The sequence below is a fragment of the Arachis hypogaea genome, chromosome 6 (assembly GCF_003086295.3).
Source record: "Arachis hypogaea cultivar Tifrunner chromosome 6, arahy.Tifrunner.gnm2.J5K5, whole genome shotgun sequence".
Taxonomy (NCBI): Eukaryota; Viridiplantae; Streptophyta; class Magnoliopsida; order Fabales; family Fabaceae; genus Arachis; species Arachis hypogaea.
In genome coordinates this window covers 110,818,848-110,836,016 of record NC_092041.1, presented here as the reverse complement: position 1 = coordinate 110,836,016, position 17,169 = coordinate 110,818,848, and the positions used below count along the sequence as shown (strand labels likewise).

Sequence of the window (17,169 nt, the reverse complement as noted above, 5' to 3'; positions counted from 1 at the left end):
TCACCACATCCTATGAGGATAAGAAACCACCACATCCTTCACCAGAGAACCTCTCAACCTCCCAAACCCAACCACAAGAAGCACACTATTCTTCACCTTATCCACACATGCAACAGCGACTTGGGGTCTGCCGCCGTGAACACGTGGTCCCTCCCTCCATTCCTCTGCCAGTACTTCTGCCCCCTCCAGCCACTCCACCAGCGCTTTCTGCGTCTCCTCGTCACTGTATGCCGCCTCCGACCCATCGCCTTGTTGGCTCGTCGCCACCATCTGGCTCAGCGACGAGAAGAACGGCACGTAGACCAGCTCCGCTTCTTCCGGGTCCATCACCCGGGTCACCGGTGACCCTATCCGATCTGACTCTGGACGGTTCATGTCCAGGAACAGAAACCACTCTCCCATGTGCTGGTGTCCTGGGTAGCTCAGCGAGGTTAGATTCTGTGGCGTGCCGCCGCCTCGGGAGGCGGATCGGGTGGTGATGACACCGTAGGTGAACCGAATGGGAAGGTCATACATGTAAACCTTAATGGCGGAGGACGAGAAATCTGCAGTGGTTATGGCGGCGGCGTCGGAGCAGGGTTGACTGGCAGAGGCAAAATTTACTGTCATGTCAAAGGCGGAGTTGTCGTCGGATTCAGATTCTAGCATGGTGGTGTGGCGGTTCGGGAAGGCATTGAAGAGTGCACAAGTGACGAAGATTACGAAGAAGATGGTTGCTAGAATTTGCGTTTAGGAATAAAGGAGGGATGTTTAAGTCTTTTTATAAAATTAAATAAATAATTTTTTTATTTTTATTTAATTAAAAGAGTATTTTAGTAAAAGTGGTGATATATTATATATTTAAAAAAGAAAAAATTAAATGCTGATGTGAAAAATAAATTCTACATGTCTTATTGTTATTTGTCTATATTTTAAACGTATCAGTACGTATGAATTTATCATCGTACCATAGCAAACACCCAAAACTAAGTCAATTTTTGTGTGAAAATTACGCGAGGGGCGTTTTCTTAGAAACTTGCTAATATGCTATATATAATATGTTTTTTTTTAATTAACTTTATATAACAAATTTGATCACCCCGCCTTGTTGAGAAGTATAAAAAGAAGAAAGAGCCCCCATAGGCCATAGCCATTTTCTCCTCACGGCTACTGACACTTGAAATTCTAATATTTAGTTGTGTCTTGTGAGTGGTGTGAGTCATCATGACGTTGAAGGCCACAGTAGTACTACTCTTAATAGTTGTTGCACTAGTCCTTCTAGCAACAATTGCAGCAGATGATGGAAATAATCAAACCCTTGAAGGATGCAGAAGCGACTGTGGTGGTGTCCGAGTTCCATATCCATTTGGCATAGGGAACTCATCATCCGTCCCCCATAAAAGCTGTTTCTTGCAAAGTTCGTTTGAGCTGACATGCCCAAATTCAACTTTATACTGGGGAAATATCAAAGTCTTAGACATAAAAATTTCCCAGGCTAAAGTTGACATGTCGATTCCTATCTCAAGGATTTGTCGTGACGGTCATTATTATAGAGGAGTTTCCATAGATATTCCTTCTTTCACCATTTCTAGTGAAGACAACAAGTTCGTTAGTGTAGGTTGCGACACCTATGGCTATCTTCACAGCTCCTACAAAGACGACGATAATGCAACATATTCAACAGGGTGCATAACAAGATGTTATGGCAGTTCTATGGAAGTTGAGGATGGACATTGTTCTGGGATTGGGTGTTGTCAGGTGGATATTCCGCCTAAAATGAGGATGACCTTTGTCAAGTCATTTTCCTTTTACAATTTCAGCCAAACTTGGAGATTCAACAACTGCAGCTATTCTTTTGTTGTCAAAAAAGAAAACTACACATTTTACAGGGAACACTTGAGAAACCTGCCTTTTGAGGAATTCCCTGTGGTGTTTGATTGGAGTGTTGGAGATGAAACACGTGAAGCTTCTCGGAAAAGAGGTACCAGTTACGCTTGCAAGGGAAACACCACTCGTAATGACTCTGTCCCTACTGGATATGGTTACATATGCCAATGCAATAAAGGTTTTGAAGGAAATCCTTACCACCCTCTTGGCTGCATAGGTAACTAATAAGTACTTATCTTCCTCTATTTATGTAATGATTTTGGTGATTGCTATAATACTTTGAGACTTGATGATGAGAGAGAGAGAGAGACTATTTAATTTAATATTTATACATTGTTAACAAATTATTGTTTATTATTCGGATTAATTTTAAGTTCATCATCAATTTTATTTTTAATTCTTAATGTATAATTTTTTCTAAGTCTTGCTAATAATTATTTTAAGTACACTAATAAAAAAAATTTATAAGTAAAGTAAATGTTAGTTTTTAAAATTTTTATATATTGAATATATTTAAAATAACCAAAACTTTTTTTTTGTCGTCAAGCTCTATTTTTTTTTTAATACTTACTTGATCCCAAATGTCTTTTATACCATCATCATTTTTGGTGTTCCGTGACTTGTTTTGATTTAATGTTATGTTCACACTTCTATATCAGATGAGATTGTATATAAACTAAATTTTTTTTCTTTTTGATATAAAAAATAGATAAAATATTTTAAATTTGATTTTGACCTATCTTTAATAGTCTAAACGATTACTTTTAGACCATTTGATAGGACAGTGATCCGATTTTTCATTTTTGACTAATTATGTGAACCCTAATGCACTCATGCTCCCATTATTTTACGGGTCGAGTGTTTTGAATTTACTGAGGAAAGGCAAAATTTAAAAGAAGACATAAGATGTGTTTTTCTTAGTAAGTTATTCAACTTATCTAGCTAGAGTTTGGACTATATCACACTCATATAATTGTAGAAAAATATTTAATTCAAACTGATATGTTTAACAATTCTTTTACTTGAAAATTTAATATTATTATTATTATTATTACAAAAGTAGTTTTTCTTTTGTTACAAAAGACCTTACAAATAAAATTAAACAATTTTTTATATGCAATAATGAATTATTTATTGTACAAAGAGTTCTTAATCACACATGAATTGAATAATAAATGTACACAACAAGTTAAAAAAATATTTAGGTAATTAATACTTTTTTTGTTTTTATCTTATATATATTTAAATTAATTAATATTATTTATTAATTATCTCATTTTTTACCCGAAAAATATTATTCTTTGAACAATTTCCATTAATACTAATAACAATAGAGAATCTTACACAAAACAACAAGCACATAACTTCTAAAAAAACCCGTCCTATAACTCATTGTATATACTATTTCCTATTGTGCATGTAGTATTATACTTCTCTTAAACTATTATATTGTTCAATTACAAAAAAAAAGGGGGGGGGGATGAAATTAGATAATTATTCACTAAATAACAAAGTTTGAACTCTATGTTTAGTTTGAATCTGTGAAAGTCTCATAGCTTTTGTTTAATTTGATCATTTTATTTTCTCTGAATGTGCAGACATTGATGAATGCAAGACAGGACAACATTCATGTGTAAGTGACCATAATTGTCACAATACAAATGGATCCTACACATGCTTCTGTCCTAAGGGGCAATCTGGAAATGGTACCAAGGAAGATGGTTGCCACAAGAAAAATTTCCTTCCACATATTGTCATTGGTAAGAAATTTAATCACGTTTACGTTTATAAATTTAGTCAGATATTTATATTCAAATACGTAAATTATTTTGTAAAAGAAAATTGAAGAATTGTATCCAACAGATTACATGCAGGTACAAGTGCAGGATTCATAGCTATTTTCGTAGGGACTTGTTTGCTATACTTAGCGCACCAAAAGAAAAAACTCATCAAACTGAAGGAAAAGTTTTTTGAGCAAAACGGCGGTCATATTTTAGTACAACAAGGAGAAGAGTCATCCCATGTTAAAATTTTCACTGCTGACAAATTAAAGAAAGCCACTAACAACTATGACGAGAAGTTAATCATTGGCAGGGGAGGTTATGGCACGGTTTTCAAAGGAGTTCTAGAGAATAACACAATTGTTGCTATCAAGAAGTCCAAAATAGTTGATCCTGGCCAAGTTATGCAATTCATCAATGAGGTGATTGTTGTCTCTAAAATTAACCACAGAAATGTGGTGAAGCTTTTGGGTTGTTGTTTAGAAACAGAAGTTCCTCTGCTAGTCTATGAGTTTGTAAGCAATGGTACACTCTTTGATTTCATCCATAATGAAAAGAAGAGAAATCATTTTAACTGGAAAAATCGTCTCAGAATTGCAGCAGAGGCGGCTGGAGCTTTATCATATCTTCACTCATCTGCTTCCATTCCAATTGTCCACAGAGATGTTAAAAGTGCTAATATTCTCTTAGACGAAGACTACACTGCTAAAGTCTCTGACTTTGGAACTTCTAGATTTGTTCCATTGGATCAAACTGCACTAGCTACAATGGTGCAAGGAACTTTTGGTTACTTGGATCCAGAGTACATGCAAACTAGCCAATTAACTGAGAAAAGCGATGTGTATAGTTTTGGTGTTGTGCTGGCTGAGCTTCTTACAGGAAAGAAACCTCTTTTGTTGGGGAAGTCGAAAGAGAAAACAAATATTTCTATCTACTTTCTATCTTGCCTAGAAGAGAATTGCTTGTTTGAAACTCTTCAAGATGGAATCTTGAATGAAGAAAACAAGCAAGAGATTGTGGAAGTTGCTAATATTACAGCAAAGTGTTTGAGACTTAAAGGAGAAGAAAGACCAAGCATGAAGGAAGTGGCAATGGAATTGGAGGGAATAAGGAGAATGTCAAAGCATCAATGGGTTAACAGTGGAGACAAAAATTTTGAAGAGACGCAGCACTTACTTCCTATATCATCATCGTCGAAAGGATATGAGTATGGTGATAGCAGTAGTAGTAGTCATCAAAATATAAATTATGATAGTATCATCAGGGATCAAGAAGGGGTAATTGCTTTAGCAGATGGAAGGTGATAATGCTAGCTTACCACACACATACTAAAGTGATATTCTGATGGGTGAAGATGACGGTGAAAAACCTTTATGGTATTTGTTTTGTCTGGTTGTGATTGTGTTGGTGGTTGTTTTTCTTTTTTAGAATTATGCTTAAGATTTGTTGTGTAGAGTTCTATCTTTTAAAAAATAGAAATGCTGCTTCTAAAATAAAAACTTTAATAACTGAATTCATCTTTTTTATTCTATTTTTTTCTCTCTAGAAAAAACAAAAAGAGAAAAAACAAAAAAATATATATAACAAAAAGAAGAATTAAGAATAAAAAAAAAGAATTAAAAGAAGAAGTCAAATAACAAGTCTAAAACTTTAAAAATTTTTATGTGTTAAAAAAGTTCAATGTCAAAGTTAAAATTTTTTTGTATTACAGGTATAACAATTACAAAAAAACACTCTAATAGAAGAATCTTTTTCTTCATCGAAACAATGGTCAGTGTGCGAGACCATTTATTTAGGATTATTTTTATGCAATCACTACACCAAATTAATCATTTAACTACACTTGATTTATGACCCAAATTTTAAGGGTCTCCATTCATTAATATAGTGACATTTATATATGTAATTTTTTAACTGTCACTAATGTAATCACTATTTTTTTTTTTTAAGATAGGAGACTCGAACCCGCAACCTCTTAATTGAGTATGGGAAGACTATACCATTTGAGCTATTACTCATTGGCCAATAATGTAATCACTAATCACAGTCTTATTCTTTTTCTTTTATTCTATTTTTTCAAAAATCATATTCACACTTTCACCGTGAGAAAGAGAAGAGAAACTAACAACCATCACCGTGCTACAGTTCCGTTTGCAGTTTGCCATCGCAAATATTTGTCTCCCATAAAAAATTAAACAAAGATTCGTGACAAAAATGAAGCGAAAACGAAAAATATTTTACTACAAATAGGAGACGAAGGACTGGAAAAGAGTCTCCATATATGGTGGCTATTTGTAAGAGTAAGGTAAGGAGAAGAAATGAAGAATAGATTATTGCAACAATTAGAGCTAAACGTGAATAGAGTTGTAATAATAATGCACGAGTTGTATTGATATTCTGTAACAATGCATGGATTAAAATTCTTCTATTTATTTTTTATTTTATGAAATGTACCCGTATCAAGAAAAAATGATCACGTCTAATAGGATCTAGAACAGTATTAAGTTAGTACTAAAAAGTCATAAATGTATTGTCTTTTTATGTATGTTTCGGGCAAAATGATTTGTTGGGATCTAATGACAATGCAAGCCGAGTCAACCAAGGCAGGCTCTCAATCCAATATTAGCACTAAGAAATGATGTAGGAAAGGAAAAGAAAATGTAGAGTTGTTTTTTAATTTTAACAGCCCAATTATTTTGCGATGGGTTTAAATTTTAAAACAAAAAATAAATAGAAGAATGGGATAAATTTTATATTTATTTTGAGAAGGCAATTAGTGCTCCTCTCTTAGAGAGGTCACCAAATCCTTAGCCTTCTTTCTAAGTTGGTCATTTGTAAGAAAACATTTCGGAAAGGGTTAAAATCATCCTTCACTTGCTGCAAAGTCAGTCAAAAATGTTTGGGAAAATAATTGTACGTACAAAGAAGAGTTTTCCGGATATGTCATAATTTTCCAATAAATAAGTATAAAACACGTTCAGACTTATTAACACTGTCGGATGTGAAGTCGTCGCTCACGCTTGTTTACTTGACTTTTCTTAGCTTAAACAAATTCATAGCAATAATTGTTTATAAAAAATTGATTTAAATTTTTTTAAATTATCTTATTTAATATTTATTAATTATTATTAAAATACTTATATAATTTTAGAAATAATAAATATATAATTATAAATGCCATAAGTATAAAATTATAAATATTGTATTATATAAAATAATTTTAGATATTATATCTCTAATACTTTTTTTTGTTTATGATATTTTTTAAAAAGAAAAATTTGAATTCTCAATACTTATTTAAATATACGAGTGAGTTAATTATTTAACCAACTTAAATTAATTTGGGTCTCTAATATTACTGATTCATAGACTTGCTAATTGCTATATAATCCCCAACAGCCCGGGTTCGTATAGCATTCACTTAGCATCTTCACTAACGAGAAATATATACTTATACTTTTTTAGCATATCGATGGTTTTAAAAATATTATTTTTATATTAAAATTAATTATTAATAAATTTGTGTATAAATATATGTGTAATTTAATTTATTTTTAATGTATATTTATATTTTAATATATATTTTAGACTAATAATTAATTTTAATATACACATAGTATAAGCATTATTATTTAGTCTAAAAAAAGAACCAAATAATTCTTTTAAAAAATTTGTTACAGTTCTCTCGTTCTTAAATAGCGTTAGTATTTTATGTATAATTAATTATTGCAATAAGAAATATTAGGTGTTCAATATTCTTTTATATTTATCTCTTGTATTTAAGTCAATGCTAACTAACTCTTTTTTCACTAAACATGTACTAATCTCTTAATATTTTCAATTTAATTATGTTTTAAATAAGATTTAAAATTATTTTAAAAGATTAAAAGAATTTTAATTAATTAGCAGTAAATTTGACATTTTCAGCCACGTATACTTTAACAAATATCTATGAGCATTTGATAAGAGTACCCTACAAAGAATTCTACAATAGATTTATAGATTTTTCAAACAAAAAAAAAATATACCCATGGATTTTTTAGAGGATAAATGAAATAAATTTACAAAGAAATAATTTGACGTATAACTTCATGAAAAGCTGCAGTTTTACTTTGTTAGAGACATAAAACAAAGTAATAACCAAATCCGTTACGGAATATAATCTTTTACCCATATAAAAAGTATAAATTTAACATATTACATGAAAAAATCAGTTAAAATGAAAATATTTTCATAAAAGCAATATTAGATATAAATTTTAGGCTAGTCTTCTTTACACAAGTCAATGTAGTTAATGTATAAATATAAAATATTAGATATAACTTTTAGATTTGACTTCCGTACAAATCAAAATATATACGATAAAGACAATTAGACAAATATATAATATTTTTATAATGAGTGAGATTTAGACAACTAGACGTGTTTCTGGTATACCTTTTATTTATAATAAAACTATTAAAGTTATTTTAATATTTAAAAATAAAAATTTAAAATTCCATACCTTCATAGTTATATCTGTTGAGAAAATTCAACACAGGTTCAAACAAGAATCTAGGGGTGCACATGGTCCGACTCGACTCGAAAATTCAGTCCGGTCTCAAATATTTTAGCGGCTAATTTGGTATGATTTCACTGGGTTTAGGGTTGGGTAAGGGTCTCAAAAATAAACCCGGGCATTATTTCGGGTTAGGTCCGAGGCATAGCTCGAGTCATCCGAACTCGGCTCAATAGCCTGGTCATCATACACAATTAATATTTTGTGTTATTAGTGATGGATCATGGCTATTCTTACGTGGAATTTAAGTATTGTAAACCTTAATATTTTATATTAGTAGTCATTATAAGACTATAAGTTAATATTTTATGTTTAGAATGCATAAGACTTTAGACTAATGCATAATATTGTGTTATTTGTATTGATTTAAATATTTAGTGTTATTAGACAATATTAGTATTGATTGTGGTTATGCTTTAATTTTGAAGAAGGGTTGGTTCTTGTTATATTTTTCTAAATAAATTTTACCATGTCAAATAATGGTTGGAATTTTGGAAATTTGGATATTTTTACATGCTAGCTTACAAGAAGGTATCAATGTAATGTAATGTTAACAGCCCGGTTTTCACTCGGTATAATTGTGGCCCGAAAGTGTATTGGTTTCATCGGATCTAGGGTCGGGTTCGGGTCTAATAAATAGACCCGGTGTATATTTCGGGCCGGGTCTGGGTTACATTAAACCCGTCTTCACCCGGCCCATGTGCACCCCTACAAGAAGCTGTCTAACAGCAGAAGCACCAAAAATAATTTTCGCACAACCTGTGCAATTAAATAGGCAATACCAAAGATACTCCAAGTAGCAAATATAATGGCAGAAATTAAATAATCAAACACCAGAATTTTAACGTGAAAAAACTCCCAAAAGAGGGACAAAAATTCCACGAAACCTAGTCTAGTAAAATCTTCCACTATTAGAATAATGGGTACACAATAAGTCTTCCTAGTAGCACTAGGGTATCTGATGAGCGGATAATTTATACGCTTTTTGGCACTGTTTTTAGGTAGTTTCTAGTATGTTTTAGTTACTTTTTATTATATTTTTATTAGTTTTTAAATAAAAATCACATTTCTGGACTTTACTATGAGTTTGTGTGTTTTTCTGTGATTTCAGGTATTTTCTGGCTGAAATTGAGGGACCTGAGCAAAAATCTGATTCAGAGGCTGAAAAAGGACTGCAGATGCTGTTGGATTCTGACCCTCCTGCACTCGAAATGAATTTTCTCGAGATACAGAAGTCCAATTGGCGCGCTCTCAATTGCGTTGGAAAGTAGACATCTTGGGCTTTCCAGAAATATATAATAGTCCATACTTTGCCCGAGATTTGATGGCCCAAATTGGCGTCAAAACGCCGGTCAGAGACCCTTTTCTGGCGTTCACAAACGCTGGAGTTAAACGCCCAAACTGGCACCAGAACTGGCGTTTAACTCCAAGAGAAGCCTATACACGTGAAAGCTTTAATGCTCAGCCCAAGCACACACCAAGTGGGTCCGGAAGTGGATTTCTACATCATTTACTCATTTCTGTAAACCCTAGGCTACTAGTTCATTATAAATAGGACCTTTTACTATTGTATTTTCGTCTTAGTTATTCTGGTTCCTCCTCTGGGGCCGAAGCCAATGAACACCATTATCACTTATGGATTTTCAACGGTGGAGTTTCTACACACCATAGATTAAGGTGTGGAGCTCTGTTGTTCCTCATGAATCAATGTAAAGTACTACTGTTTTTCTATTCAATTCAAGCTTATTCTTGTTCTAAGATATTCATTCGCACCCAAGAACATGATGAATGTGATGATCAAGTGACACTCATCACCATTCTCACCTATGAACGCGTGCTTGACAACCACCTCCGTTCTACATGAAAACAAGCTTGAATGCATATCTCTTGGATATCTAATACAGGGGACCGAGTCCGAGATATTAGAGTCTTCGTGGTATAAGCTAGAATCAATTGGCAGCATTCTTGAGATCTGGAACGTCTAAACCTTGTCTGTGGTATTCTGAGTAGGATTTGGGATGGGATGACTGTGACGAGCTTCAAACTCACGAGTGTTGGGCATAGTGACAGACGCAAAAGGATCAATGGATCCTATTCCGACATGAGTGAGAATCGACAGATGATTAGTCGTGTGGTGACAGCACATTTTGGACCATTTTCACTGAGAGGACGGACGGTAGCCATTGACAACGGTGATCCCTCAACATACAGCTTGCCATGGAAAGGAGTATGAATGATTGGATGAAGGCAATAGGAAAGCAGAGGTTCAGAAAGAACAAAGCATCTCCATACGCTTATCTGAAATTCCTACCAATGAATTGCATAAGTATCTCTATCCTATTTTATGTTTTGTTTATCTTTTAATTATCAATTCTCCATAACCAATTGAATCCGCCTGACTGAGATTTACAAGATGACCATAGCTTGCTTCAAGCCAACAATCTCCGTGGGATCGACCCTTACTCACGTAAGGTATTACTTGGACGACCCAGTGCACTTGCTGGTCAGCTGCACGGAGTTGTGTGAAAAGTGTGCGATCATGATTTCGTGTACCAGTATCTCAACAATCAACAAAATACATTATCAAACTGATGGAATCAACATAAACCCTCCACAAAGTGGGTATCTCAAATCAGGTAAAAGAGAAGGCAATACAACTAGAAAGTTATATCCTAATATTCATCTCTACACCAGGAATAACATACTAAAATTTCATAAGAAATGGAGCAAGTTTACCAATTCAATCGGATAAAAAAGGCTTGCTCTTTTCCCCTAAATTCTTCTTCTCCCTTCGTCGCCGATGCTCTTTGTTTTTTTTTTTCCTTTTCCTTTCAAAAGTGAGAGTCTCTAACTCTCTCTCCCTTTCACCATGGCTTTTGATGCTTTCTTCATTTATTTTTTTTTGTTTTTAATATGTGTGGGTCCCACTTAGTTGGGGACCCACCAACAAATCTCCCCCTCACCAACTCAAGTGGGGATAGACTACTCCACCAAGCCCGCCCTCTCTTTGCAGGAATCAAACTTCACTGCAGGTAAACTCTTAGTCATCATATCTGAACCATTATCATCAGTATGGATCTTCTCAAGTGCATATGACTTCATCTCAAGCGCTTGACGTATCCAATGATACCTCACCTCTATGTGCTTCGATCTGGAATGAAACGTCGAATTCTTGCTGAGATGGATAGCACTCTAACTGTCACAAAATAATACAAACTTCTCTTGATTGATGCCTAACTCTTGTAGAAACTTCTTCATCCACAAGAGTTCCTTAGAAGCTTCAATAACAGCAATGTATTCTACCTCTGTAGTAGACAAAGTAACACATTTCAGAAGTCGAGATTTCCACGACATAGCTTCCACTGCAAAAGTCATCAGATAACCAGAAGTAGACTTCCTTGAATCAAGATCCCCAGCCGTATCTGTATCTGTGTAACCATCCAACACAGGTTGGCCACTCCTAAAACATAAACAAACTCTAGAAGTACCATTAACGTATCTGAGAATCCACTTCACCGCTTGCCAGTGTTCTTTGCCAGGATTAGAGAGAAACCGACTAATAACTCCAACGGCATGAGCAATATCCGGCCTGGTGCAAACCATAACATACATCAAACTGCCAACTACAGATGCATATGGAATCTTCTTCATTTCTGCTTTCTCTTTCTTACTTGTAGGATATTGCTGCGAATTCAGCTTGAAATGACTAGCAAGTGGAGTACTAACAAGTTTGGAATTACTCTTGCTAAACCTCTCTAAAACCTTCTCAATGTACTTCTGCTGCGACGACCACAGTTTTTCATTCTTCTTGTCACGAGTGATACTCATGCCAAGGATTTTCTTTGCAGGACCCAAATCCTTCATAGCAAAGAATCTATTCAAGTCTTTCTTAAGACTTTCAATCTTCTTAGTGTCATGACCAACAATTAACATGTCATCAACATAAAGCAAGAGAATTATAAAATCACCATTAGAGAATTTCTTAACATACACACAATGATTAGAAGAAGTCTTACTATACCCATGACCTTCCATGAAGGAATCAAACTTCGTGTACTACTGCCTTGGTACTTGCTTCAACCCATATAAGCTCTTCTTCAACTTGCATACAAAGTGCTCCTTTCCTTTAACTTCGAAACCCTCTGGTTGCTCTATATAAATTTCTTTATCTATGTCATCGTGAAGGAATGCACTCTTCACATTAAGCTGCTCAACCTCTAAATTCAAGCTAGCCGCCAATCCAAGCACAACTCGAATAGAGGACATCTTCACAACTGGAGAGAAAATCTCCTCAAAATCAACACCTTTCTTTTGCTCAAAGCCTTTCACAACCAATCGAGCTTTGTACCTTGGCCGTGAGACATTTTCATTCGTTTCAATTTGAACACCCATTTATTCTTGAATGCTCTCTTACCCTTAGGTAGCATCACCAATTCAAACGTATGATTCTCATGTAAGGAATTTATTTCTTCTTGTATGGCCTTCAACCAATCTTCCTTATGCTCATCAGACATAGCTTCTTGGTAGCTCTCTGGCTCCCCAGTCTTAGTGTTCATCACATACTCATGAGGAGAGTATTTCTGAGAAGGATGACGCTCTCTAGTAGATCTTCTCAATTCAGGCTCAACTGGTGGTTCAGGTAGAACTTCAACATCTGGCACCTCAGGTTGAGGTGTAGGTTCATCATGCAAATCATCATCATCATTATCAACTTGTACATCTCCCCCATCAATAGGAGGTCTAGTGGAGGGACCAGGTTCATCAACAGCAGAACGTCTAACAGTTATTATTGGCTTATCTGTCTTCTCCAAGTCTTCAATAGTTTGGTCTTCAAGAAAAATCGCATCTCGGCTTCTAATTATCTTCTTGCTCACCAGATCCATAATCTGTAACCAAAGTCTTCATGATCATAACCCATGAAGATACACTGCTTTGACTTTCCATCAAGTTTAGACCTTTCATCTCTTGGAATGTGAACAAAAGCCTTGTAGCAGAACACTCGCAAGTGACTATAGGAGACATCTTTCCCTCTTCAAACTTTCTCTGGAACATCACCATTTAGTGGAACTGAAAGAGAAAGGTTGATCAGATCTACTGCAATCCTCATCGCTTCACCCCAAAAGGACTTAGGCAACTTTGCATGAGAGCTCATACACCTGACTTTATCATTGATAGTGCGATTTATTCTCTCTGCAACTCCATTATGTTGAGGAGTCTTAGGAACTGTCTTCTCAATCTTGATCCCATGTCCTTTACAATACTCTTCAAACAGACCCCTGTATTCACCACCATTGTTTGCTCGAACACATTTCAATTTCCTTCCTGTTTCTCTTTTAACACTTGCATGAAAGTGTTTGAAGATACAGAGTACCTGGTCTTTATATTTCAAAACAAAATTCCACACTTTTCGAGAATAATCATCAATAAAAGTAACAAATACGATGCACTACCTAGTGTCTTAGCATCTATAGTGCAAACATCAGTGTGAACTAAATCTAGAACATGTGATCTCCTATGAGGTCCAGAACTATGAAATGATACTCTAGCATGATTTCCAACGAAACAATGAGTACAAGTATTTAAAGTTGTACCTTTCACAGGAAGTGAGTGCTTCTTGGCTAAGACACTTAGTCCTTTCTCGCTCAAGTGACCAAGACGTATATGCCACAAATCAAAAGAGGAATCATCAGCTACACTCACCTCTTCTTTGCACAACTTTGCTTGCAACCGGTAAAGAGTAGTGAGACTATTATCTTCTCTAGCAACAATGAGAGCCTCTTTGGTAATCTTGCATTTTTTACTAGCAAAGGAAGTGCAATACCCTCTTGATCCAATGCCTTCACTGAAATGAGATTGAATTGTATATCTGGCTTATGCCTAACGTTCTTCAACTGTAACTTGCATCCCATGTTGGTTTCAAGCCACATATCACCTATACCAATGATATCACACACTCCTTTGTCTCCCAATTTAATCTTGCCAAAATTTCCAGCAGTATAAGAAGTGAAAAATTTACGTTTCGGAGTGACATGACATGAGGCACCAGAATTCATAATCCAAGTGGAATCATCACAGACAAGATTCACATAATTTTTATCATATGTGATAAGAACATCTTTATAAATAATAGCAGCAGTTTCTTTATCACTATCTTTACCTTTGTCTTTGTTTCTTCCCCTTGATTGTTCTCTTTTCAAGAACCTACAATACCTCTTGATATGCCCCGGCTTGTACTTTCCTCTTGACTTGCTTCGATTCTCTGACTTGTCGGAACTGTAAGATTTTCTACTTTGACTTCTCCCCCGTGACTCTGAAACAAGTGCTTTTGACTGGGAAGAGGCATTAGTCAAACCTCGCTCTCTTCTTCTACCTTCTTCATTCAACATGCTTTCTTTAACCATTGCTAATGTCAACTTTCCTTTTGGAGTTGAGTTAGTTAGTGTCACAACCAGAACTTCCCAACTATCAGGCAAAGAGCTCAACAACAACAAGGCTTGCAACTCATCATTCAAAGTGATTTCATTATTTGTCAGTTGGTTTACCGTCTCCTGAAAAATGCTCAAGTGCTCCGGCATTGATTTACCTTCAATATACTTCATATTGACAAGGTTCCTAATTAAGAATGCTTTATTTTGCACATTCTTCCTCTCATATAACTCTTTCAATTTCTTTTACATCTTCTCGGCATTCATTTCGGTGTCAACATATGGATACACACTAAGATAAGCCATTGCCTAATCAAAGCAACTGCCTTCCGATTCAACTTCTTCCATTCAGCATCGGATTTGGTACCTTTGGACTTATCCCCGTCCACAGGATCATACAAGTCCTTGCTATACACATGTCTTCCATGAGGGTTTCCAAATTGAATAATTTTGGAATTCAATTTAACCATATTCGTTCCATGAGTATTTTCCTCTTTTAATCAGCACAGAAATAAACAACCAGAGCTCTAGATACCACTTTGTTATATCTTCCTCACTTAGAATCGCAACAAAAGTGGCAGAAACTTTATTATATCTTCACTCAGTTGCTTCCATTTCAATTGTCTACAACAATTTTAAAAGTGCTAACATTCTCTTAGACGAAGATTACACTGCCAAAATCTCTAATTTTAGAGTTTTAAGATTTTTTTCCAGTGGATCATCAAGTTGCATTAGTTACAATGGTGTAAGGATCAGAACTATTGGTTACTTGAATTCAGAGTACATGCAGATTAGTCAACTAACTGAAAAAAGTGATATGCGTATAGCTTTGGTGTTGTGCTGACAGAACTTTTTATTAAAATAAAAGTTTTTTTTCATTTGTGAAGTCAGAAGAGAAAGTAATTCTTGCTATCTACTTTCTATCTTACCTGAAAGATGAGTGCTTGTTTAAACTCTTCAAGTTAGAATCTTAGCTTGAATGAAAAAAACAAGCAGAAAATTATGGAAGTTACTGATTAATGTTACAGCAAGGTGTTTGAGACTTAGAGGGGAAAAAGACAAACATAAAGAAGTACAATATTAATGAAAAAAAAAAATGTTGTATCACTATTAATTATAACATGAAGGAAATTCTTATTTATTCCATACATGAAATATTTTCCTTTTTTATTTATTGTCACCTTTTTTTCTAACTTTTTAAATTTAAATTTAATAGATAAGATCATTCTAATTTTTTTGAAGTATATAAGATATAAAATTATATTTGATAAATGAAATATGAGTATAGTATTATATCAAAAAATATTAAATTAGTGTATTTTATATTTTTTTTATAAGGATATAGAAACACTAACAAAAGTTCTAATTTTTTAGTTTTACTATTTCTATCATATAATTATATTTTTTTTATCATTATATATTTTTTTAAATTTCTTGTATGAAAAAATAGAGTAATTAAACTTTTATAATTTATTATTCTTATATTTAATTGATCACCAAATAAAATATAAAATGCTAATTTTTATATTGTTGTCCTTTGTATATTATGCTCATATTATATCTATTCTATATTAAAATCAAATATAATCTAAACCATGAAAATATTTTATAGAAGAAAATCTTCTCAATTATTTATTATTTATTTTGTCAAGTATAATTTTTATTATTTAATATTTTTGTATATATATATATATTTTTGCATATAAAATATATGATAAAAAAAATTACATCTTATCATAATAATTGAGAAAAAGTTTGAGAGGATCCTCGTGTCATATTCACAAACATAGCTTCAAAATGAGAAGCTTTCTAACGCGAAGAATATAATTTCGACCAAAAAGAATGAATATTCAACCCTACACTTCCCTCTAATTTTTCTACCACCGTACTACATATTTTTCTATGCATATATATACCTGAAAGAACTGGTCATTCTGAATTTCTGATCTCGCAAAGAAGCTTCATCTTTCAACCATTAAACATGTCCATATATATTACAATTGCCCATGCTACAAGTTACGAAGGGAGTTATTGACTTGACTTGACTTGGGATCGAAAGCTTTCAAATTATATGGTTGTCATCATTACATGTATAGGCGGTATAGCAGTCCGCATCACAAACCGTATGATGTATATGAAATCGTTTTGGGAAAAAATGATATATGAATTTTTAAAAATAATCATCAAATCAATGAACTATGAATTTATGTCCCAACATTATACCGAATAATTAATTTTTATTATTGACTTTTTGAATACACATGGGATGATTATTGCTTTGAAAATTAATGGTAAGAAACATTGTCAAAATTATTAGTTATTCCATTGGCCAGCGACAAACCCTTAAATGGAGCTTTGATCCACGACGAATTGTTCTTGACCTATCGGGTTGGAGATACCGTAAACAATCAATCAAAAAAAATTTAGTTTTTAAACATTTTCCCTTACTCTACGTTAATTTCATTAAAATGTCTCCAATACATATACGTATAGAGTGTGAATTATTTATTGGACCAGTTGTCAAAGTAAAGGACAAAAC

General features: G+C 33.9%; 2 protein-coding genes across 2 annotated transcripts; one reads left to right on the top strand and one right to left on the bottom strand.

Moving 5' to 3' along the window:
* On the bottom strand, positions 1-648 carry LOC112757804 (probable arabinosyltransferase ARAD1). Its single transcript, XM_025806361.1, has one exon. It carries the CDS (start codon positions 646-648, stop codon positions 1-3), a length of 648 nt encoding a protein of 215 aa, XP_025662146.1.
* Positions 649-1,067: 419 nt separating this feature from the next.
* LOC112757802 (wall-associated receptor kinase 2-like) lies at positions 1,068-5,164 on the top strand. The gene is made up of 3 exons (XM_029293904.2): positions 1,068-2,083; positions 3,465-3,626; positions 3,741-5,164. The coding sequence occupies exons 1-3, from the start codon at positions 1,204-1,206 to the stop codon at positions 4,949-4,951; spliced, it is 2,253 nt and encodes a 750-aa protein (XP_029149737.1). The 5' UTR covers positions 1,068-1,203; the 3' UTR covers positions 4,952-5,164.
* The last annotated feature ends 12,005 nt before the right edge of the window (positions 5,165-17,169 follow it).

What these genes read in the sequence shown, in the direction of transcription:
- LOC112757804 (XM_025806361.1), bottom strand. Translation starts at nt 648, where the DNA reads ATGCTAGAATCTGAATCCGACGACAACTCCGCCTTTGACATGACAGTA.
- LOC112757802 (XM_029293904.2), top strand. Translation starts at nt 1,204, where the DNA reads ATGACGTTGAAGGCCACAGTAGTACTACTCTTAATAGTTGTTGCACTA. An exon ending in CCACCCTCTTGGCTGCATAG is followed by an intron (nt 2,084 to 3,464) that starts GTAACTAATAAG and finishes CTGAATGTGCAG; the next exon opens with ACATTGATGAATGCAAGACA. An exon ending in CCTTCCACATATTGTCATTG is followed by an intron (nt 3,627 to 3,740) that starts GTAAGAAATTTA and finishes GATTACATGCAG; the next exon opens with GTACAAGTGCAGGATTCATA.